This window comes from Petromyzon marinus, chromosome 26 (genome assembly GCF_048934315.1).
Source record: "Petromyzon marinus isolate PM22_M1 ecotype Great Lakes invasive population chromosome 26, UKy_Petmar_22M1.pri1.0, whole genome shotgun sequence".
In the NCBI taxonomy this organism is placed as follows: Eukaryota; Metazoa; Chordata; class Hyperoartia; order Petromyzontiformes; family Petromyzontidae; genus Petromyzon; species Petromyzon marinus.
Genome location: NC_133692.1, coordinates 12,364,339 through 12,389,078, shown reverse-complemented (window position 1 = coordinate 12,389,078; position 24,740 = coordinate 12,364,339). Strand labels below are relative to the sequence as shown.

At 44.1% G+C, this 24,740-nt stretch overlaps 1 protein-coding gene across 1 annotated transcript in view; it reads left to right on the top strand.

Annotated features, from left to right (window-relative positions):
* The window catches only part of LOC116946279 (glutamate receptor ionotropic, NMDA 2C-like), a 287,976-nt gene that overhangs the window by 162,174 nt on the left and 101,062 nt on the right, over window positions 1-24,740 (top strand). Inside the window, exons 6-7 of the mRNA XM_032961325.2 lie at window positions 7,970-8,178; window positions 20,799-20,967. Of these exons, the coding sequence (XP_032817216.2) occupies window positions 7,970-8,178; window positions 20,799-20,967 (378 nt within the window). The remainder of the gene's footprint in view (window positions 1-7,969; window positions 8,179-20,798; window positions 20,968-24,740) is intronic.

Here is a 24,740-nt window from a genome sequence, read left to right as displayed (position 1 = left end):
CGCTGAGAGCTGGCTCAAGTGAAGTGCGGCGGCTTTGAGCCGAATCACTTTGAGCCAAGAGGCGAGCCTCTGAGCCGAGCCGTGACTCGGAAACACGAACCCCCAAGCATGGAATGACGCGTCAGTTCACCGCTTCAAAATCTATCCTCAGCACTGTGGACGCGCGTGTCGTGGTTGTGTGCGTGAGGATCTGTTATTATTTTGAATAATCAAAGACTAATTCCTGCAGTCACGAAAGCTTCAAATCTAGTTTGAACCACCTCTACGGGGAGGGTTTGCCGTGGTTGTTTGTTTCACACTTAACTTCTAATTTAGCAATCTTTGGAAGAACGTAATCAACCAGGCTATGTGTTAACTGTGTGCTAACCGACTCTCTGTGTTGCATTGCATTCCACTTCCTAATTTTACTAAATTTGCTTTCTACCCTGCTTGTTTATGGGTCCATTCTCTCCACCGGCCGCTATGGGCAGTAATTCCACACAACGCTCCTTGCTTGTTTGTTTAGAAGTCCGGTGTCCAGCTCGTCCGTCCCCCATCGGCAGGAATTCCACACAACTACCTCTCTGCCCCCCCCCCCCTCTCTCTCTATTTAAAGCCTCGACACAGAGACGTTGTCTTTCTGTGTGCCTATGTGTGTGTCTCTCTCTCTGTTTGTCTCTGTGTAAGTCTCTCTCTGCTTGTGTGTCTGTCTGTGTGTCTCCCTGTCTATGTTTTGTCTCTCTCAAATTTATCAATTTTGGGGAGAACGTAATCAATCAGGTGGGGTGTTGACTGTTGTGTTGGCCGACTCTCTGTGTTGTATTGCATTATATTTCTAAGTTTACTAGGTTTGTTTTGTAATTCATTTGTACCTGATGATGGTTGCTTGTGTTGCAATCGAAACGTCGTATTCATTTATTATTTAATTTATGTGCTTTCTACGTGACTTTACCGAAAGAACCAACGAGTGAGCTCATAAAGGTCGTACGCAGAACTACACGTGATCATGATAATATACGTCGGAGGCTAACATATGAAACAAAACAGATGAGATGGATTCCAAACGAGGTGATAAAAGTTTAACACAGTCTTTCGCGACCAATATCCATAATACAGTAGAGGTTTGTTGGGTTAGATCGCGTAAATATAAATGGAACGAATTGGCATATTTTGTTTACGTGGCAAACCTTACTAATTGGCTGTCGGTTGTTGGCGGGTTTAACAATACATTTATATTTACGCGATCTAACACAAAAAAACCCTCTTTTATGGAGGTGATAAAACTGAGTCGAGCATAATCGTTTCTTGAATCAAATCACGACCCCTTCCCCCCCTCCACCAATCATGCCAATTCATTGATTTTCTGAGTCGGGGGTGAGATGCTGCATGCCTGACAGACATGCCTGACAATCGCACTGACGAGTCACGCGTCGGCAGCCAATCAAAATATTTCTTGGCTTGCGAGACGCAAGCTCACCAATTCCCCTTCATCTCTCCAGCATTCCTCCCTTTTCATGCCTCGTTAAAACACCGCCCTCCTTTCAAGTCGCACCTGGATGCATGTCCCTAATAAACAAAACAAAAATTAACTTCACGTAAATAATGCGTAAGTTGTCGAATGTAATGTGGATTTCACAACACTTAAAATTACAATAGGTTTTTCCCCTTTTATCTGGCAACAAGAGTTGTTAAGTTGCTAAAACACCAAACTGAAACCTTTTACAAGGAATCATGTCTGCATTAACCACAATACTTGTGGTCAAAATGCAAACAGAAAACATACTCTAAAACATGCATTGCCGAATAAGCCCCCCTTAAGATTGCGTTCGGAATCCATAAACGTTAGAGACGTCGATCGTATTTATGATTTAATATGGATAAAAATTACTCCTGTTATTCTCGATAATTTGTGTGAATGTTTTTTTGTGAAAGAGCTTGCGATCTGCACCGGGGAACCCGTGAGCTCACTTTGCTGCATCGCATAAACGCATATAGTCCTACGCGTAAACGCACGTTCATGTGAACAGGGGTTGGGGGGGGGCTAAGTCATTGTGGAGCATGGCAGGGAGGCCGGTGGAGCAACAACTCGGAGAACATAAACATCGTCCCGAATACGCCCCTCATATTACGGAACCCACCATCACTACCATCACCGCCATCACCACCACTCAGCCGTCAGGAGCTCGCTGTAAACAGTGGGCGCCATGGTGGTGAAATGTTAACTTCTTCACCTGGTATACAGGAGGTCGTGGGTTCGATCCTGACCTTGATGCCTGTTTATTTGGAGTTTGCGTGTCTCTCTCCGTGGTCGCGTGGATTTTTCTATGGGTCCCCCAGTTTCCCCCTCCACACTGAGAATTAAGGTGCGTTTAGAATATTTGGCTGTAATACATTTCCACATAAGCTACTTAATTGAGCTATCATTTGTGGCCAGGTTGCTTCTTAAAAAGAGCTATATAGCTCAGTGAGCCTTACCTGGTAAAATCTAAATAGGTTAGTTTAATAGTTAGTTGATTGGTCAGCTGTAGTTTCCTAATCCACAAATGGAATAAAACTAACCTTCCAAATGTCACTGCAGCGCACCACAGCAAACAGTGGAGCTTATCATGAGTGTATAAGTCTCTGTGTGAGTCTATGGGTCCCTTGTATGAGACTGTGGGTCTCTGTGTGAGTATGTGGGTCTCTATGAGTCTAGTGGTCTCTGTGTGGGTTTATGGGTCTCTTTTGTGAGACTATGGGTCTCTGTGTGAGTCTATGGATCTTATGTCGATTGTGAACGGCCCCCGATAGCACGAGTGTGATTCACTCAGTGCCTGGAAGCCAGCAGCCAGATTCACAACTTCGACATCCCATTCACACTGCGACCGAATTAATATCAATATCAAAGAGAGGGAGAGAGATTGTCAGCACTGATAACGACATGAGCAACACCCTGGTCGCTTTGAAGCCACCGCTTCATGCATTCTGCAGTCGCTCAGAGCCCCCCCCCCCGTCTCCACAGGACCCTGCATGTTCAAGTTACTGCATTTTACGTCACTGACGGGATCTGCTGCCGTCTCATGCAAAGCCACATTGGGCCACGCTCGGATGAGATGCTCTGCATTGTCCCTCATTTCCTTTGCACTCACACAAGGGATGAGTAAAAAAAAAATAATTAGCAAGTTGCAGCATGTACAACATTCTTTGGCACGTTTTGTTCCAAAGTGCTTGCCACAAATGAACTACACTACCTTGCTGATCTCGTCAAGTAGCATAAACCATCACGCAACATCTGGTCATCTTCACAAGGGCTTTAAGCTGGCAAATTGAACAAAGATGGACACCACATCACACACTTTCAGACGCTTCTGCGGCCGTCCAGAATACACTTTTCTTCCCATATTAGGAAGCCACTGGAGCTATGCACTTTTAAATCTATATTGAAAACGTATTTCTTTTTAACTGCTTTTTGTGTTTAGTTTGTCCTTCCCGCACACCTACAATTAGCACGGTTGTCTAGGTACGGTGCAAAATAAGTTCAATATACATATATACAGGGAGAGGAGCCACACCCCCCATGGGCACTGAGATCTGTAAATCGGAGGAGACTCAGCCTTTATTCCATTGTTTGTGGCATGCTGAGCACGATAAACACAGAGTTAAGGGTCCGTGGAGAATTGTTCCACTCTGATATGGACCTCGCAAACTTATAATAAAATGCAAGTGAACAACGTCACCCGCTGGTGTTACTTTTATTACGGGGATTGCGATATTTTAGGGTATGTGAACAAATCCACTTTTCCATGCATCGTGAAACCCGCAGCATAAGCAGCTCTGCCCTCAGCATGGACTCCTCCTTCATGGCTACAAAGTTATGGCCGAAACGGGGTTATCTGCCGAGGGGATCCCTAGCACAAATAGGGTTTAATGATAAGAGGATACTGGATAAAGACTTGTATGTAAGTAAGAACATTTGATATTGTGCATTCCTATGAGCCCAGTCCATCACGAATGCGCATTGATCACAAGTTGAAGTAGGCTGTCTGAAAGAACACTGTTTTGAGTCTGTTGTGGAACTGGCTCAGGCTCAGGGATGGATCCCGAACATGAGCTGGCAGCTTGTTCCAGGTCTTTGGGCCAGTGACCCAGAAACTGCGCTGGCTGTATAGCACGAGGTTTACACGTGGGTACAGCAGCAGGTCGCCGTGAGCCACGGGTCATAGTTGGAGTCAGTTTGGGTCTGTTGAAGCTGGTATGCACTGATCGGCACGATGGGATGGAGAAAATTGATGGAGACTCTTGAAGACGAGTAGGCATAATTCATACCTGATCCTGTATTTAATTGGTAGCCAGTGCAGGTCATGTTGAACATCTTTCGCACCATACATAGCCATCTGCGCTAATCGGAGGTGCACTGGAAGGACAGCAAACTAAACACAAAGAGCAGTTATAAAGAAATTAGTTTTCAATTTAGATTAAAAAGTGTAATGTGTATTATACGGAGTATATAATTTCAAATCCCAATTTGGTATAGTTAGAGAGGCAAAAGGACTTTGTAGTGTATGCCAACCTGTGACCTCATTAACTAATTGAAATCAATGCCACAAGGGTAATAACCTGGTGTTATGGTCCAAGACTATTCAGAAATGGACCAAAAAAAACTGGCAACATCGCATTGCTCATACGCTATGAGACTGCAAAAACATTGCTGCTTCGGCAAATAATTAACAGATCATTTAACTGTCGGTTCCGCGGTTGTGCAGTATAAGAGATAATTCAATTACGTGATCAATAACATTAGTCAAGAACCCCCGTAGACTGTAAATTAACTGAGTCCTAGCATCCGTTTATTAAATGCCATGATTAATGAAACTGAACGTTAGAGTTGTTTTTCTTTTGCCAGGTAATTGCAGTCGGTATTAACCCGTTTAGAAAACGTGACCTATCCAGAAATGTAATTTTTTTTGTAATGGCATAGCTTTAAAGAGTGACGTTTGGTAAGTGTGTTTTGTTGTTGTTGACATTTTATTCTACGGCACGTTGACTTAATTTTTTTTTACTTCACAGATGTTGAGAAATGCACAATGTCGCTGCATGATCACTGCAGTCGTTATAAATATATTATTGATATATTGCAATGCTTTCCTTCATACATGTGCCAATATATTATTTTCAGGCATTGTTGTTGCTGTCTCCTCTGTATTTTTGCAAGTGCAATTTGAGATGGCCCCTATACTGTGTGTTGTTTTGAGTTGACTAAATGTAGTCTAACCTTACATACACATGGGAAATACATAATTAAAAAGACAAATACATCGCATTGAGCACTGATCTAGCAGTGGAGTACGAGCACAAAAGGACGTTCGTCCTTTCAAGACGGGCCCTTACCCTACCGTTCGCCCAATTTCGGGCCATGTGAATGTTTCGGGCCATGTGAATGTTTCGGGCCATGTGAATGTTTCGGGCCATGTGAATGTTTCGTTCTTGCATATGTCATGTTAATTTTAATTGCTTTGACTTGCAATATTTTTTAGTAGGGCACCAGATGTTTATTTTGAATAATGTTGATGCAAATTAATTATATATAAAACAATTATAAAATGTAAGCAGGGAAACTGTCACATTTTTATACTAAACCGACATGTAAACAGGAACAATTAGATTTCCTTCCACAGAATTCTGTTGTAAAATGGTCATTGTTCGACAATCCAGCTTTGTCTAACGTAAGCAATGCAGACTGATTGCATTATTATTGAAACGAAGGTGTTCGTACATCAGAACACTATGAACCTTGGGTTAACTGCACTTGACTCAACCGCACACAACAGCTGTGCACATGTGGTGTTTAATGAATGTTTAATTTGTAGGTGACCTTTACTTATGACCAGGTGAAAGCAATAATCTATTTATCAAGGGAGACCTGGCTCGCAATAAGTAAAGGGGAAAAAACTGATTTCAAATGTGAATAAAAAAACAACAACAACACAGGAATACAGAAAATATATAATGCAGCAAGGCAATTAATAGAGCGTGTGTGCTGGGCTCAGAGTTTTGTGAAATTGGTTCCACCAAAGCCCGGCGCTATTTTTTGCCTCTTGCTGTGAACGACTCCCCCACCCTTCCCCACGACTCCACCACCGCCACCAAAGACAAAGGTCCTCCTTGTAACCCTAACAGACTGTTGGAGCAAGTGCGTGTTCATGAGCAGCACCTATGAAGGCCGGCACTGCACACGAGGGGGTGGGTAGGTGGCAAGAACCACACCCAGTCGCCTTTGTCTCCCTAACGGGATGTTTACAAATCGCACCAGGTACTCATTTGAGGCTGAGTGCGATCTAGGGGAGGCCCAGGACCGGTTTAGATAATCGTCACTGGTGTTGGGTGTGAGCAGGAATTGAACTCGGGTCGCCGGATTCGTAGCGCAGCGTGCTGGACCGCTACACTATGGCTCCCCAGGGCACAGATTTAAAAAAATGTTATGCTTTTTTTATTTAAAGCTTTCGTGACTGCAGGGATTCATATTCGTGGTTCTTTCGGTAAAGTCACGTAGAAGGGAAACAATAAAATAATAAAAATATTAAATTAAATTCTCACGACGTTTCGACACGATTGCTTGTGTTGCAGTCGAAACGTCGTGAGAATTTAACTGTTTTATATTATTATTTTATTGTTTCCCTTCTACGTGACTTTACCGAAAGAACCAAGAATATGCTTTTTCTGTTTAGTTTGTTGTCCTTCCCCCGCACATTGGATTAGCATGGTTGGCAGTGTATGGTGCGAAAGATGTTCAACGTACATACATACAGGCGTCAGGGTTGGGATCGAACCCACGCACTCCTGCAGGCGAGGCAGATCACATCTCGCGGTGCCCCTTACCCCACCTGGGGACTCGGTGCCCCCATACTCTCCGCCCTCTCGCTCGCTACGGCCTCTCTGCTCACCCCCCTCACCCACGCAGCCCCCCGTGTTCATGTCACCTCTACCCCCGCTGGTTCTATTGGGGCTGTAACGATGTCAATCCCTCTCCCGTAGCGACGAAGATGAATTATCGCGACAAAAGGACGTGTAATATTCCACTTGTTCTCTTGTTTTCATCCGTTTCGTTTTTACTGCGAGTAATTTTCTTTTTTTCCTTTCTCGTTTCTACGGTTTTGTACGCTCCACTGGATTAATTGTAACAGCGTCATCATTATATATGTAAGCAGTAAATAATCGATCACAAGCGCAATGCAATACCTGCATTTTGAGGGTGCAAGATACATTGTCAATCAATGCATCGAGATGCTTGATTACTTACCTATTTTCTTTATTACTATTATGATACTGTTCGATCACACAGTGGTTCTCATCATTCACTCTGGTCAATAACGACTACACACAGCTTTCGTTCACTGTCAGACAGGCAGAGACAGGATTGTCCACAGGCACTGGGCACTACAAGCAAGCTGGAATACAGCCATAAACCATCGCCAGCAATTTTCCCAAGGGCCTACATTGGGATGTTTGACCAACTCCATTCCTCTTCCGTATGGCAGGGTGATTTAGCAATGTTATCTGCCGCTGCCGATGTCGAGGTTGGTGAGCCTTATGAGTGTTTATACAATGGAGTATATCATGTAGGTTAATTTAGATCGAGATACCGTGCTGTACAAATTCCTCGTATCGCTGTCCAGTGTTTGGTACGTGCTGTCTCACATTGCTAATTTGGTCGTCTCTTCGTTAATTGAAAAGTGATGCACGTCGCAGGAGAGAAAAGTCTGAGAAAACATCAACGTGGCAGTGAATGCAGCGATTGTCGAGCGCATCCGATTAGCACGGTTGGCTACGTATGGTGCGATAGAAGTTCAATATACATAGAGTCACGCAGAGAGCCATAGTTTGGTGTCCTTCCCCCGCACCTCCGATTAGCGCGGTTGGCTACCTACGGTGCGAAAGAAGTTCAACATACACACACACATCTGCAACATCTCCACGCTGAGCCTCTCCACTCATTCTCCCTCATCCCCCGCAGGTCGGCAAGTGGGAGAACGGGCTGATGATGCTCAAGTACCCAATATGGCCACGCTACGAGTTCTCGTCGTCGACCATCAAGGACGAGCGGCACCTGAGCATCGTGACGCTGGAGGAGCGCCCCTTCGTCATCGTGGAGAACGTGGATGCGCTCACGGGCACCTGCATGCGCAGCACGGTCGCCTGCCGCCAGGAGATCAACATGACCGAGTGAGCACCTCACTGCCGCCCCACCCCTCCACCCCCGGTTCCTGCTCACGTGGCGCGCACTGCGCAAGGGGGTTTCTCTCTATAGTATAGAACCCCTAACCCTGGTGCCCAACTGCGTTGCTTTACTCGGGGGCGCCGCGGTGGCGAGATATTGTTTACCTCGCCTGGTATGCAAGAGGTATGTGGGTTCGATCCCGAGTCTGACGCCTGTGGTATGTTTGGAGTTTGCGTGTCTCTCTCACACCGTGGTCGCGTGAATTTTTTTCTGGGTCGTCCGGTTTTTCCCTCCACATTTAGAATCAACATGCGTTCAGAGTATTTGGCTACTGCTAGAAACTTCCTCCTAATAAGCCACTTCGTTGAGCTCATCATTATGGCTTTGTCGCTTCTGAAAAACAGCTATATAGCTCAGTGGGCCTTACCTGGTAAAATAATATTTGTTTAGTTTAGTTTTTAAAAGTGTAACTCGGTCACTAAATGGTCACTGCATCAGGCGCTTTCAGATGGGCTTCTGCGGCCGTTTGGAACGCTCTTCTTTCTGATATTAGGAAGCCACCGGAGCTATACACTTTTAAATATAGATTGAAAATGATTTTTTTAGAACTGCTTTTTGTGTTTAGTTTGTTATCCTTCCCCTGCACCTCTGATTAGCACGGTTGGCTACGTATGGTGCAAAAGAAGTTCAACATACATACACATGTACTCGACCGGGTTACATAGGGCAATCATCGCCCTCCCTGCCCCCCTAACGACATAATAATGCCGATTCTAGGTTCCGTGCTGTGTCACCTCGTGCTGCACTGGGACAGCTGTCACTGGGGAATGCCCTTTGAACGTTTGAGATGAGGATGATGCCCTGGCGTGAAGGGCACTGTATCAAGAACATCATGATCGCTCTTCTTTGGTTCTTTCGGTAAAGTCACGTAGAATGAGAATAAAATAATAAATTGATAAAATAAAATAACACAATGAAATTCTCACGACGTTTCGGCCACAACACAAGCGGCCTTCATCAGGTGAAGGGACGAGACTGTCTGGAGGACAGCGCTGGAGCGAACAAAGCCACCCATAGTGTCGTCCTGCATCCCACTTAGCCAGGATGTCAAGAGTCACAGGTGCCATAGGGGCGATATGTTAACTACCACGCCTGGTCATTGGTTCGATCCCGGCCCTTGCTGTATATTTGAAGTTTGCATGTTTCTCTCACCGTGCGATAAATTTACACGTGATAAGCCACTTCATTGAGTTTATTATTTGTGGCCAGGTCGCTTCTGCAAAATATCTATATAGCTCAGTGGGCCTTCCCTGGTAAATATGGAGGGAAAAACCGGAGGACTGCAGAAAAATCCAAGTGACCACGGGGAGAACATGCAAACTCCAAATATACAGGCATCAGGGTCAGGATCTATGCCCACAACCTCCTGTATACCAGGCGAGGTAGTTCACATCTCACTACTTTGCAACATCGCCGACTCCTGTGAAATTACTGCAGATCGTGTCTGGAAGACATGGCACCTTCGTGATGGCCTTGCTGCATGATGAGTATTGATGATTATTTATCTTTTGATGTTGTAAATTGATGAGGAGCTCTTGTTTGTGCGTCGATGTTTTTTGTTTGCTTACTCTTTTTGTCCATGACCTCGACGGCAGTGCGATATCGAGTTTACTCGCATTGTTGAGAAATTCCTCCAGTGATTGGAAAGAGTTTGTACACAGCCATGCACTCTTTATGTAAATGTACGGTCTGCACACGTGTGTGTGCATCAACTACGAGATGGCGTTGTGTTTGCTGCATGAGTTGATGGGGGGCGAGAGGGTGGTGCGGATGGGGAAAATGCACCCGTTTCTTCGTGGGATTATGTATTATGTATGTTGAACTTCTTTCACACTATACGTCGCCAACCGTTCTAATCAGAGGTGCAGGGGAAGGACACCAAACTAAACACAAAAAAAGCAGTTCGAAAAAATGAGTTTTCAATCTATATATTAAAGTGCATAGCTCCAGTGGCTTCCTAATATTGGAAGGAAGAGTGTTCCAGATGGCAACGGAAGCGTATTTGAAAGTGCCATGCGATACAGCGACCGTCTTTGTCCGATGGCTAGCCAAAAGCCGCTGCTGTGAGGAAGACCGGAGTTCGCGTGATGATGGTTTATGCTAATTGTCGAGATCAGCGAGGTGTTGTGGTTCATTTGTGGTAAGCACTTTGTGTGTAATGATTGCGACCTCATAATGTAATCGTTCGGCAACCAGAAACCAATACAGCTCGGCGAGCACTGGATGGACATGGTCGGATCTTGCAGTACCCGTCACGACATCTGCTAAAGAATGTTGTACACGCTGCAGGTCGCTCTCTCTCCCCTGCTGTCCGTGCTGTTGAATCCCTGCCTAAGTTAAGGTCCAAGCGTTAGGACATCTTATTTTCCATTGCCTATCACTCGCTGCTGCCTATGCTCCATAGAAATAGCCCGCTGGTCTGTACAGCGTCTCGAGAGTTGGTCTCATTTTGATGCCACTTAAGTACAAATTGCATTGTGATGGTGGTGAGGATAACAGTCATTGTGTTGGTGGTGAGGATTAGTCAGAAGTACTATTGACTAATAAGATTAGTCAGTCATACTACTGAGGATTAGTTTACTACTGACTACTGTGAGAGGTACACTACTGCACTACCGATTAATTGTACGTGCACTACTGCATTACATCTAATTGTGGGCATTTTACCATACTGCAGATTTATCATGATTAATTAAACAATCGCACCATAAAACCTCCACCAACAACTTGAGCTGCCGCTGATATTTAAGACCATCTCAAAGTGAGCGTCAATATTTCCTGACGAAGTCCACAATGTCAAGGTCTCTCTTTCCTCTAGGCGGCAGTCAAACGTCCCATTTCTTGTGAGCTATCCTGTAATTCATCATGTAAGTTCGCCGAAGCAGGAACATTATACTTTATACCGTTCAGAAAGTTTTATGTTTAATGTGGCCTTGCTGGCAATAAAGGCAGGATAATGGAATGGGGTGACTGATGGTCTGATGACATCACAGCTGGCCTTGGGAAAATGGATATGAAGACTACCGTTTACTAACTGTGACCACATTGTTCTGGTTGCATGTAATAGCACTTGTGTGCCTCTCTTAATCACACACAAAGCATCGCCATCATCCTGGTATTGATTTTTATCATGTTTTTTTGCATGCCTATATTGCTTACAATTTATTTTCTCGTCGATTTTAGTTTAAGTCTTTTTTTGTTTTGTTTTCACAGTTGCAATACCTGTGGCCAATGTGCTTAAGATCCCTGTGATGTATGAACAACATCTTACTTTCCCCTGTGAATGAACGATGCTGCCCCAGCCACATTTTTGCACATTTTAAAGCAGCTCATGCAAGATGTGGGCATTGTGACTCGTAGGTCAGAGTATTGAGACGGCACCATAAAGAGCCTGGGTTTGAATCCGGGCAGGCATCAGTGATTAAACCAGGTTCTCAATTGCACTCTCGCGTATGGTCACTGCTTGAACACTTTGTGAATATTTCCTCTTTGTGAATTTACAAATTTTTTTAAATCTGTTTTCTTTTTTTTACCAAGAGGCTAACGTTTCCGTAGCATAGGGAAGTGCAGTGCCCCTTGTATGTATAACTTTAACGATCTCAGAATTAGTTTTGTGATATCACTTTCCATGGACTGTTCTCTGACGCACGGTGATGCACTGCTTACATAGGTCTTAGTTCAGTGATATGATGCCCATAGCAGAATTTTAATTCCATTATGAAATGAATAAGACATAAAGCAACATAACTTTTGGCTCCGTGGTTGTACATTGAGAGGCCCTGCAGTTTTAGTCCCCTGCCTCTATGACTATGTGACACTCGGCCAACAGCTCCATGGCTGATGGATCTATCGGCTTTAGTCCCACAATTGCACGTCTCTACAAGCGCCAGTCTCTGGCCACCAGCCCCACATCTCGGCGCCTCCAGCCCCACGGCGTCCCGCCATTTTGAGTCTTTAACCCACAGTTTTGGCAACGTTTCCGTCATGATGAGGCTGCCTGCCCCATGTCCCCCCTAACATTACTATTAGCCCATGTGGTCAGACCGCTTGTCACCCAAGAGCTGTTATGAGATCATTTGGCTGGCATCTCCACACCTATAGCACCTGCAGTGGCTTCAAGGCCGCTGGCATCGCATTTCTTCGTGTCAGACCGATACAAAGCCCACAGCCGATGCTTTCTTACACTATGACTCTGGCCTTACGTAACGGCCTAGAGTCTACACTTCACGTAGCTTCAAGGACCCTGACCACTGCTCTGAGGTTGTCTGATTTATTCACTCGCATACACATGAACTTTGATTTCTTACAAAAGAGGGAACACATGACGAGGTAAAGACAGGTGAGCGGCAACAGCTACATGAATGTGGCATAATGCGAGCTACTTCAAATAAGCACCGAGCCATCGAGGCAGCAATATGAGAGTGGGACGTAGGCAATCATCAGTAGGGAAGAGAGGCAGATGGGAATGGATTTTCAAAAAGGCAGCTTTGATTGAATTTTAGTGGAGGTTTGAGTGTTCATGTCAATACACAGCACCAAATGTGAGTGGAGGCCGACCAAAGCTTTGTTAAAAGCTGCTGCTAAACAGCGTTGTGCAAGAAATCCAGGTTTTTCTTGTGAACTTAGCGTTTATTGATGAGCATAATCCGAGATTTATATATATATAAAAAATACTCATGGATTCTGTCAAACTTTCTGACACGTGTTTGTCCTCGGACGTGTTTAATAAGCGACAATAGCGGGAGCACTTGCGCACCGCCGAGTGCACAGGATGCCGGCAGGCCGCGATGAGACCATGGGCCGAGCAGGGCAGCGCTTCAGGGGCGGGCTCACCCAGCCTGGCAGGGCAGCTCTGCCGGAGAGAGTTCACCCTGCCTAGTAGGGCAGCTCTGCAGGGGTGGGCTCACCGTGCCTGGTAGGGCAGTCTGCCAGGGAGAGTTCACCCAGCCTGGCAGGGCAGCTTTGCCTGGGAGAGTTCACCCTGCTTGGCATGGCAGCTTTGCCTGGGAGGGCTCACCCTGCCTGGCAGGGCATCTTTGCAGGGGCGGGCTCACCGAGCCTGGCAGGGCAGCTCTGCCAAGGAGGGCTCACCCTGCCTGGCAGGGCAACTCTGCCGGGCAGGGCTCACCCAGCCTGTGAGGGCAGCTCTGCCGGGGAGAGAGAGTTCATCCTGTCTGGCAGAGCAGCTCTGCCTGGGAGGGCTCACCCTGCCTGGCATGGTAGTTTTGCCGTGGGGGCTCACCCTGCCTAGCAGGGCAGCTGTGCCGGAGACTGTTCACCTTGCCTGGCAGGGCAACACTGCTGGGGAGGGCACACCCTGCCTGGCAGGGCCGCTCTTCGGGGGAGGGCTCACCCTGTCTAGCAAGGCAGCTCTACCAGGTTTTGGGCAGCCCTTTGGTTAATTTTGGACCATGTTTCATTCCGTAATTTCCTAACAACTACACAACGTTGAGCTGTGGTTTGATTCATAACGGATCATTTTGACTAGTGTTATTGTGCCCATCCCATTAGAGACGGACAGACAGAGCTCGTGTGCAATTGTTTTTATCTTCAGATGAATATGTTAAACGGGTGTTAAAGGTGATGATGTTGAGGATTCCCCGGCCAACATTATTGAGCTGCTTTTTTAGAAACAAACTCTGATTGGTTTTGCATTTTGGGTCTCATCTTCATCATTATTAGGTGTCAGCCTTGTTGAGCTAAGAGCACTCCTTCTAAGCCAGAGGTCGGCAACCTGCGGATCCGGAGCCGCATGCCAGCTCTTTAAGGACTGCTTCGTGATGTTATTTATTAAGGACCACCGGCTCATATTCACCATGTGTCCATAATCGAGTTTTTTTGGGTTAGATCACATAAATATAAATGTGTCGTTACACACGCCACCACCCGACACAGCCAATCAGTAAGGTTTGTCACGTAAACAAAACGTGCCAATTAATTACTAGCAGAGCACACCGGTTGTGTGTTGGAGAGTAAACCCACAACAACATTTACAATTCACCATGTGCATTGCGAATCTTGAAATATTGAGGGGTTTTTTCACCGAATTCGAAAAAATGGCCCTTCTTGTTATTTTAGTTACCAATCCCTGTTCTAAAGTAACAATTATGCAAAAAAACAATTACGTATGAAACCTATAATGCACTGTCATGAAGAATCACGGTTAAATAAAAATACGCTTTGATAAATAAACCTCTTTCATACTACCGCAGCAGCATTTCAGGTTGGTTCTGCTGATGTAAGCTGAAATGTCAATAGCGATCATAGTTTTTTTTGCTATTCTGAATAATTTTGGTGTGGAAAGCCCATCGGCTGATGGACTTAAACAATGTTTTGTTTTTATGTAAAAAGACTGTATGGGAGGTGGTTATTCATTCACAAATATATGGTCCTCCAGCACAGCCCTTTGTGAGTTTTTACGTGTGGATTGCATCTCTTATGCTGTACAGCCAAGTCAGATGACCCTCAGGTAGCACTCATCTCCATCTGTGATCCCTACCCTGCATCAGTGGTGGAAATTCCACGTTCTTATGGTAGAGAGCATTTTAATAAGACGTATAACAAAGTAGTAATTCACGTTATCAAATCCTGGTATAGCCCCCCTAGCTGTGGCGTGAGCTCATCATGGCCATGACGTTGTGTTATATAAGCACTATGCATTTGCCCATAATAGAGGTTTTTTGGGCTCGATCACGTAAATATAAATGTGTCGTTAAACCCGCCACCACCTGACAAAACATGCCAATTTGTTATTAGTTCAGCACACTGGTGTGTTGGAGAGTAACACCACAACATTTACAATTTGAGTACAAATTGGCTGTCCGGTGGTGGCGGGTTTAACGACACATTTATATTTACGTGATCGAACCCAAAAAACCTTTATTATGGATAATATTGGTCGGGAAAGCCTACGTGTTAAACTGACTATGCATTCGTGTTGCGTTTCTTACGTGGCAGTCCGTGAAACCTGACACGGTTATTCACGCCATTACCTTATTGAGGGTTTTCACTAATGTTGCGTATCACACAGCGTCATAATATATTGCACACTCTCGGTCGTGCGCAGCTCATCAGCAAAAGGCGGCAATCGTGCGGACATGGCAGATGTCAAACATATTCAGTCAGGTGACACTTTTTTCTTAATGCATGTTTTAAAAATCCTTTTTTCATCAAGAAATAAAAAATATTTAACATTTAATGCGTTCAGATGATGTCTACCAATGGAATAGCATGCTATTAAAATCTCATTTAACATTTAAAGCTGTACGTATGCTTGAAAGCATTGCTTTCTAATTTTACTTTGTATATGCAGTGATATGTGCACTCTAAATACTGTTGACAAATTAAGAGGCAAGTTAAATTAATAGATCAGACCGTCGCTATTGTACGGAGAGGCCTGCTGAAACTAAATGGAAAGTTTAGTCTTCAGCGGAGGAAAACTCCGTGTAGGTTTAGAATCAAGCTAATAACCGAGCCTATTGGGGGAGCACTCCATACGGACCAAGGACTCGACAACTGCGCAAGGAAATACATTCCTTGTAATCAGCACAGGGGAGCATAGCGGCCCACACGCAGCACCTGACGCACCTTGTAACAGTAATATATTTTGCACCTCCGATTAGCACGGTTGGCTATGCACGGTTCAAAAGAAGTTCAACATACACTCACACACATACACAGCCCAGTCGTAGTTCTTTTGGGCTACGGTTTTGGAATCATCTGATGGAGGAGGATATCTCTTTCTTTCTTTTTTTAAAGAATTTACATTTTATCAACATACATATTATATATATTTTTATAAAAACATGCTTTTTGAAATATCCCTTTTGTCATTAGTGCTAAAAATACTACACGTATCCAGGATTTGGTATTAATTTTCACAGCAAATGATTTATGTTTTTTTCTCATTATTTTTGGTTTACTCAAAGTTCCCTTAGACAAACAATGGACAGGCCATGATATAATCGGCGCTTCCACTTGGGAGGGCCCCACGCACGTGTGTGTGTGTAGACTTTCTATCACGGAGGTTCTGCATTCTTGCAAACACTCAGTTATACGAGTGTTTGGCATTTGGGAGGAAAGCAGAGAACCCAGAGAATAAACTACGCATGCATGAGTGGGGGGGGGGGGGGGGGGCGTAAACACTCAGAGTTCTGCACAGATAGATTCAAGTATCCAATGATGCCTCCGTATCACCTGGCCCACCTTGCATATTAACTTACAATTTAGCCAAACAGACCCATTAATAAAACGATATATAACAGTACTGATGCTCTCTAAAGAATGTACAATATATAGAATTAAACTGCATTGCGTTCGGTAACCGCGAGTAGTGGACCCCAAGAATCCTGAGAGCGTATCGTTTTATCTCCGTAGACTCCCACAATGCACTGCTAAATATATGCAGCCTCCTTGAGCCTCGAGCATTGACACTGAAAGCCTAAAAGTCATTGTGGCGCTTTAATTTGGCTTTCTGCGCCCCGGGCATCAACAACAAAATAACAATAACATCAATGGCACATTAGGTTGTGACTCGATGAGCCTGTGGTATGTGCTAAACTTTACAAAAATGTAAGGACCTTACACGACGTCCCAAGCCCCACAGGGCAGGTCAAGCTAAGCATCGTAACAGTGTCTTTGCGTGTCCTTGCCGGGAGCTCCTATCGCAGATGGCCAAGAATACATCCAGGCATCTTCCTTGAGCTCATGTGTTTTCCTTCCGCCTCACCTTGATAATTGGCTCCAATTAACAATGAGCTCCTCCGTACTTGTCGTGCAGTCGCTCGCTCACACCTCCCGACACCCGCCACCGCAAATGGCTCTATTCTACCAGCTTCGAGTTCGCTACGTTCACGCCGAGGCATACTTGGCATGGATCAGTCAGATACATTTAACTCGGTGTGAAACTTTTTAGGGGAGCGTACGCATGTCATCGCGCCGGATGAGTTTTAATGAATTTCAATAACGGAGTTTGTTTGAGCACAGTGTGTGAGTGTGTACGCGAGAATATAAACCCACGCACGGGGTAAAATAGAATAAAAATAATCCTCATCTTCTCAGTTCGAATTAATAATTGGATTTAAACCTGACATTTAAATTCCTGCCGTTCGGGAGCCCAAACTTCCGGGCTCATACTTTACCTCCCACATACAGCCCCCTTCCCTTCCACAGTCTCTTCCTTCTCTTCCCAGTGTATCCCCGATTGCTGCCTCCCAGTACTTTAAACACGTGTCTCTCTCTCTCCCCGTGGTCGCGTGGATTTTTCTCTGGATCTTCCGGTTTTCCCCTCCACATTTACAATCAACGTGCGTTCAGAGTATTTGGCTGCTATAAATTTCCACGTGATAAGCTACTTTGTTGGGCTATCAATTGTGGCCAGGTCACTTTTGAAAAAGAGCTATATATCTTAGTGGGCCTTACGCAGTAAAATAAAAATAGTTTAGTTTTCCTTTTTGTCCGACCTACCGTCTCAGCCATCTCATCACCCTCCTCTTTTGCACACCTCTTTTTATATAAACCTTTCCATTGTATTGCTATAATCTGTCACTCCTTGCATGATCCTCAGTCTCTCCTGCTGCTCGAAGTGTATTTGTGTGATCACCGTTAATTCCACTCACTCTGCCCACCCTTGCTTTTCGCAGCCATTGCCCCCTATTTCCCTGGCTGCCCCGACTTCCCGTTTTTTTCACACGTTTGGTGTTTACAAGTACGGGCAGTCCTCGACTTGTGAACACAATTACTGTAGTTCCTGAGCCCCATTCGTAAATCGAATGGTTCGTAAGTTGTAACAGTAATCTACTATATCTAAATGCCTCCATAAACAAGCACTCACTCCCGGCACGAGGCTGACTCATTACATCTCGCGGAGGATCATTCAGCTGGACAAAATAATTCCGCGGTTCAATTTTCAAGTGAGAGTTTGTGTTTTAAGTCAATGTAAAAAATATATATTTCTTCATGTTTCGTAAGTGCGGGTATTCATAAGTGCGATTGTTCATAAGTTAAGGACTGCCTGTAACATATTGCGCATTAAAGCCACGCGAGGTTTCGAGTTGACCCATGTGAAACATACGGTCAGTGGAAATTGTTGCGTTTGTAGAGTTAACAAACTGTTGACGAATAACAGCCTTACTCATACGGGGCCGTTGCAGAATTTTGTTGAAATCCAATTAGAATTTTGTTTGAATTTCTGAATGAGCATTACCACACGAATGTAAAAATATACTATGTGTATAAATGTGTTTCTTTTACCATTTCTGGAAATAATACAGGTGTTAAGATGTCCAAACGTGTTGCCTTGCAATAGGTGTCTATTTGGTGTTTGAACATCTTAACATCTCCTGTATTATTGACATGAAGGGTAAAGCATTTTCTTTTTTTTATCATATTAACGCTGGAAAAAGGGTCCTGCAGATGAATTTGTTTCTGTTTGTAATAAAGTAAATGCAAAAATCATTTGAATTTCACGGCAGGGCAAGGCAAGTAACTTGTGCATTCTGAATGAAGCGTGAGGGCAAAAGCAATGGAGACGGAATTCGTGCATAATTGGTTGCTCTCGGTCGAGCATGTGTACGCGAAGGAATAGGGGCAGGCTACCTAATGGGATTTGTGCAAGCAGAGGTCAGCAGCCAGGAGGAGAGCCTAAAGCCACGGGGATGGAGCGCCGCCAGTCGATATCGTTGGCTGCGCAGCGATCTGCAAAAAATACGGGAAGTGATGAAGTGATGAAGAGGTGTGGTGGCTTCAGTAATTTTGGCAACACCTATTCAATCAGTTGGTTACTGTTAATTATTGATATTGAAATGTTTTGTTTTGGTCCTTTCAAGGCTACGAAAGGGTTAGCTCCATTATATCTTGGAGATCTGCTGAAACCGTATGCCCCTGTCCGGGAACTTAGATCCGCCAAATCCGGACACCTGAGTGGTACCAAGGACAACTCTGCCTTCAATGGGCGATAGAGCATTCAATAATCGGGCACCTCACTTGTGGAATGTCTTGCCCCCAATCCATTAGGGATGCTCATGTCAGTCGAGGTTTTTAAGGCTCATCTGATAACACATTTATTTTATCTTGCACAACTATCTGTGTAGGTGTTGTTTTCCTCTTTGCTTTAATGTTAAGAGTTTTTACTGGGATTGTGTTGTAAAGCGCCATGAGGCCTTGCGTGATTGGCGCTATGTACAACTTGAATTTTACTTACTTAAATTTCGGTTTAAAGCTTTCGTGACTGCAGGGATTCATTTTCTTGGTTCTTTCGGTTAAGTCACGTAGAATGGAAATAAAATAATAAAAATAAAACATAATAAAATAAGATTCTCACGACGTTTCGGCCACAAAACAAGTAGCCTTCTTCAGGTGAATAAACAGAACTGTCCAGAAGACAGCGCTCGAGTGAACATTGCCAAGCCTGGACCGCGTCTTTTTAAGCTGTGTGGGTGGAATTAACATATGAATTAGCATGTTACCCAGCACCACCACCGGATCGCGGGAGGGTGGCGGCGGGTACACAGAAAAAAGGAAAGAAAAAAGGAATAGGATAGGTGCGCTGCTCTGTCCTGTATTGCGTTAATAACTATGCTATAAACTGGACTACTATACAATGTAATATTATACCTTCCAATCTAAACTACATGGCATAATATCATATCCATAGACAGAGTGTCTTGTCTTACTGATCTAGTTCGGTGCGTGTAAGTCTGATTTTTTCTAACTAAAACTAGCTGAGCTAACTAGGAAGTGAGAATTTATCTTTAGCTTATTGTTCTTCCCCCCCCCCCTGCACCTCTGATTAGCACGGTTTTTTACGTACGGTGCGAAAGAAGTTCAACATATATACATACATTAACCGTGTCACCTAACCAGACTTCCTTGAACAGGTGCCAAGACACCACAGAGAACAAAGTATCAGTTAATGTAATTAATTAATTCATGTATACAATATTTTATTCTAATTTATGAGGAACAATTGTTTACGTTATATTGTAATCTTTATCCTGCATCACAACAATCGACTTTTAAACGGGGACGCTATATACACTGTAAATTAATTTACTGCCATTCCACGTGTCCATAAAAAAAACATTGTGCACTCTTAGATAAAGGATAATTTATCTACTAGCCTATAGTTCTAACATTCCCCACAAAGTGCTTGCCACAAATGAACCACAATACCTTGCTGATCTCGTTAAGGAGCATAAACCATCATGTGAACTCCAGTCATCATCGTGGCAACGGCTTTTGGCTAGCCATCGAACAAAGACAGTCACTACATCATGCGCTTTAAGATGCGCTTCTGCGTCCATCTGGAATGCTCTTCCTCCAGATATGAGGAAGCCACTGGGAGCTATGCACTTTTAAATCTAGATTGAAAACTCATTCTTTGAAAACTGCTTTTTGTGTTTAGTTTCTGTTGCCCTCCCGCCCCCCACCCCCTTTACCGCCAATTAGCACGGTTGGCTACGTACGTCGCGAAAGAAGTTCAACATACATGTGTACATAACTGCTAACCGTGATTTGATCTATCGATTCGCGTCATCTGTGCATGTCTCCCTCTTGGCTCCCACAGCACTTCGGGGGACAAGAGCCCCTACGTGAAGCGCTGCTGCAAAGGCTTCTGCATCGACATCCTCAGGAAGCTCTCCACCACGGTCAGGTTCACCTACGACCTTTACCTGGTGGTAAACGGGAAGCATGGAAAGAAGATACAGGGCGTGTGGAATGGCATGGTTGGAGAGGTGAGTGCCTTCCCTGAATTCATCACTTGGTCCGGCTGTGGTCCAGTTTGACCTTCGCACAGCTGTGCATGGGTCGGGCTCATTTTTTTTGATCGGGATGTACATTCATCAATTCAACTTTATTCTTAAATTAATGACTTAACGTTCTGACCTGCCCCTACTAGACATCCGTGAAAAAGAGCTTAATAGCTCATCAGATTCATCAAGCATAAATAAGTATTCTGATAATATGAATGATGCATGCAGTGAATCGTGCGTGTACATTTTTATTATTATTTATTTTCCTTACAAATCAGACTTCAAATTCTAGATTTAAAGCTTTCGTGACTGCAAGGATCCATACTCTTTGGTTCTATTCGGTAAAGTCACGTAGGTAAAAAAATAAAACAAGAAAAATCACGACGTTTCGGCTACAACACAAGTAGCCTTCATCAGGTGAAGGGACCAGACTGTCTAGAGGACAGCGCTGGAGTGAACACAGCCAAGCTCAGACCGCGACCTTTAAGCTGTGTGAGAGGAAACCGAGCGCCTTGACAAAGGAATTAGCATAAAAATTAGCATTTAATTAGCGGACTTAGCATGATGAACGGTGTAGAGGGGGGTGAACGTGCGCAGGTCGGCGAGGTGGGGAGGGGGGAGTTTACACATTGATGGTGTGAAAAGGGAATTTAAGCAGCTGCGAAAGTTTGCGATACCACTACTTGAAAAAATATACTGTACCATTGAAAATTAGTTTAATGTTTGGTTTTATTCAGAACATGTTTCCAATGGTTGCTTAATTTGAAACCATCCTCTCGGTTGAAATTGTATCTGTGTTTATAAATCTGAATTGCCTCATGAACAAATCTCTGATAAAAACCCGTGGGTTTGCAAAGAACCTTGGTATCGGAGAAAATTATATCGTGATCACCCACAGTGTTGTAACAGTGATCAGCTACGGCAGAAGAATTCGTTCTGCTGTGTTTCAAATCTGATTTGTGCTCGCGAATTCGGTCAGGGACATGTCGTTTCGTCTCCCCGATATAGCAGTCACCACAGGTGCAGATCAATTTGTAAACTCCGGGGTACTGTAAGTCAGGAATGACATCTTTTACGGAAGGGATCAGATCACGAATTTTGTATACTGTATTGAACCGGACCAGGATCTTGTGTTTGTTTAGAATTTTGGAGATATTTTTAGTAACGCCTGTTATATATGGTAGTGTGATGGTTTTCATCGGAGTATCAAGTGGTTGTTTCTGTATGGAGGGAGAAACAGCTTGGCGGATGGTACGGTCAGAGTATCCATTCCTTTTGAGGGCCAGGTGTACATGTTTTAATTCACTGGTCAGGTGGTGTTGGTCCGAAATGCAATGAGCCCTATGGTATAAAGTTTTGATGAGATGATGATTTTGGGCTGGGTGGTGGTGGGAATCAGGCTTCAAGTGGGAATCCATGTGGGTGGGTTTCCTGGAGACAGAATGCCCCAATGAGCCATCAGGTCTCCTCTCAAACAGAACATCCAAGAATGGCAGCTTGCCATCTTTCTCCACTTCCATGGTGAATTTGATGGCGGGGTGTCTGGAATTAATGTGGTCTAGGAAAAGGTTCAAAGCCGGGAGGCCATGTGGCCAAATGACGAAAGTGTCGTCTACATATCTCTTCCACAGGGAAGGTCTGAGGGTGGAAGTCTGGATGGCGTCTGATTCAAATTTCTCCATGAAAACATTGGCTATCACTGGTGACAAGGGGGATCCCATGGGGGTACCCTCATTGTGTTTGTAGAAGGAGCCATTCCAAGTAAAGTAGGTATTGTTGAGGCAGTGCCTAACCAATGCAGGTGTATCGGGGTCTAGTCCATGTTGGACCAAATTTTCAATTATTTCAATGGTATCAGGTACTGGGACCTTAGTGAACAAAGAGACCACATCGAAGCTGACAAGGATATCGTCAGGGGACAGTACAACGTCTTTGACCATAGAGACCAATTGGGCTGAGTTAAATACTGCTGAGGCGGTCTTGCCAGTGAAAGGCAGCAAGGTATTTGACAGAAATCGGGCTAGTCTATAGGTAGGGGAGTTGATCGTGGATACGATGGGTCGTAGTGGGGTGCCTTCTTTATGAATCTTGGGAAGACTATGGAATCTAGGGAGTCTTGCAGCAGAAGGTTTTAGGGAGGGACGTTTAGTTGGGTCGATTAGGGAGGTCGAACTTGTGATGATCTTGTTGTTTTTTGTCGCTAGGCTATTAGTAGGGTCATTTTTAATTTTTGAGTAATTTCCATCGTTGAGCAGATTCTGGATTTTGTTATGTAGTATGAATCTTTATCCATAATTACAGTAGCGTTGCCTTTATCGGCTGAGAGGATGACTATATCACTTCTGTTTTTTTAATTTGCGAGTTCAGAACGTTCATTTTTGCTGATGTTACTAATGGGTTTCTTAGCATTCTTAAGAATAGTGGCTATTTCAGCTCTCGAAACGTCTGCTTGGATGTGTCCTAAGCCTTTGAGGGCTACGTCGACCTGAGAGATGATATCATCTACTGGTATGTGTTTTGGGGTGACAGCAAAATTCATCACCCTAGCCAGTACTGTTTTCAGATTGTCCGAAATCGGGGTGCTACTCTGATTAATGACGATTTTGTTGACGTCTAGTTTTGTTATATGTGGAACTGGGTTCTTCTTTGATAGGCATAAAAAATAGTATTTAATTGGCGGACTTAGCATGATGAACGGTGTAGAGGGGGTGAACATGTGCAGGTCGGCGAGGGGGAGAGGGGAGGGGGGAGTTTACATATTGATGGTGTAAAAAGGGAATTTAAGCAGCTGTGAAAGATTGGGATACCACTACTTGAAAAAATATACTGTACCATTGAAAATTAGTTTAATTTTTGATTTGATTCAGAATATCTTTCCAATGGTTGCTTAATTTGAAACCATCCTCTCGGTTGAAATTGTGTCTGTGTTTGTAAATCTGAATTGCTTCGTGAACAAATCTCTGATAAAAACCTGTGGGTTTGCAAAGAACCTTGGTATCGGAGAAAATTATCAAACCAAACATTAAACAATTTTCAATGGTACAGTATATTTTTTCAAGTAGTGGTATCCCAAACTTTCGCAGCTGCTTAAATTCCCTTTTCACACCATCAATATGTAAACTCCCCGCTCCCCTCACCCCCTCGCCGACCTGCACATGTTCACCCCCTCTACACCGTTCATCATGCTAAGTCCGCCATTTAAATGCTAATTTTTATGCTAATTCCTTTGTAAAGGTGCTCGGTTTCCTCTCACACAGCTTAAAGGTTGCAGTCTGAGCTTGGCTGTGTTCACTCCAGCGCTGTCCTCTAGACAGTCTGGTCCCTTCATCTGATGAAGGCCACTTGTGTTGTGGCCGAAACGTCGTGATTTTAAATTTTTTATTTAAAGCTTTCGTGACTGCAGTAATTCATATTCTTAGCTCTTTCGGTAAAGTCACGTTAAAGGGAAACAATAAAATAATAAAATATATATAAAACAATAAAAATTCTCACGACGTTTCGACCATAACACAAACGGTCGTCATCAGGTGTGTCGGTTTGCATTAAATTATTTATTTCTAGACGGTGTATTTATTTATTTATAAAAAACGTCAGCGCCACGTGCAGCGATTTGGCAGTTTATTTAGAAGGACTAGTCCATCTATGTCTGAAAAGAGGAGGGGGGGAGACGAAAAATTAATGTATGCTGTCTGAAAGCCACTGTAAGCGTGAACAATCAATTAAGACCTGAAATGGTTCATCAAATCTTTCCAATG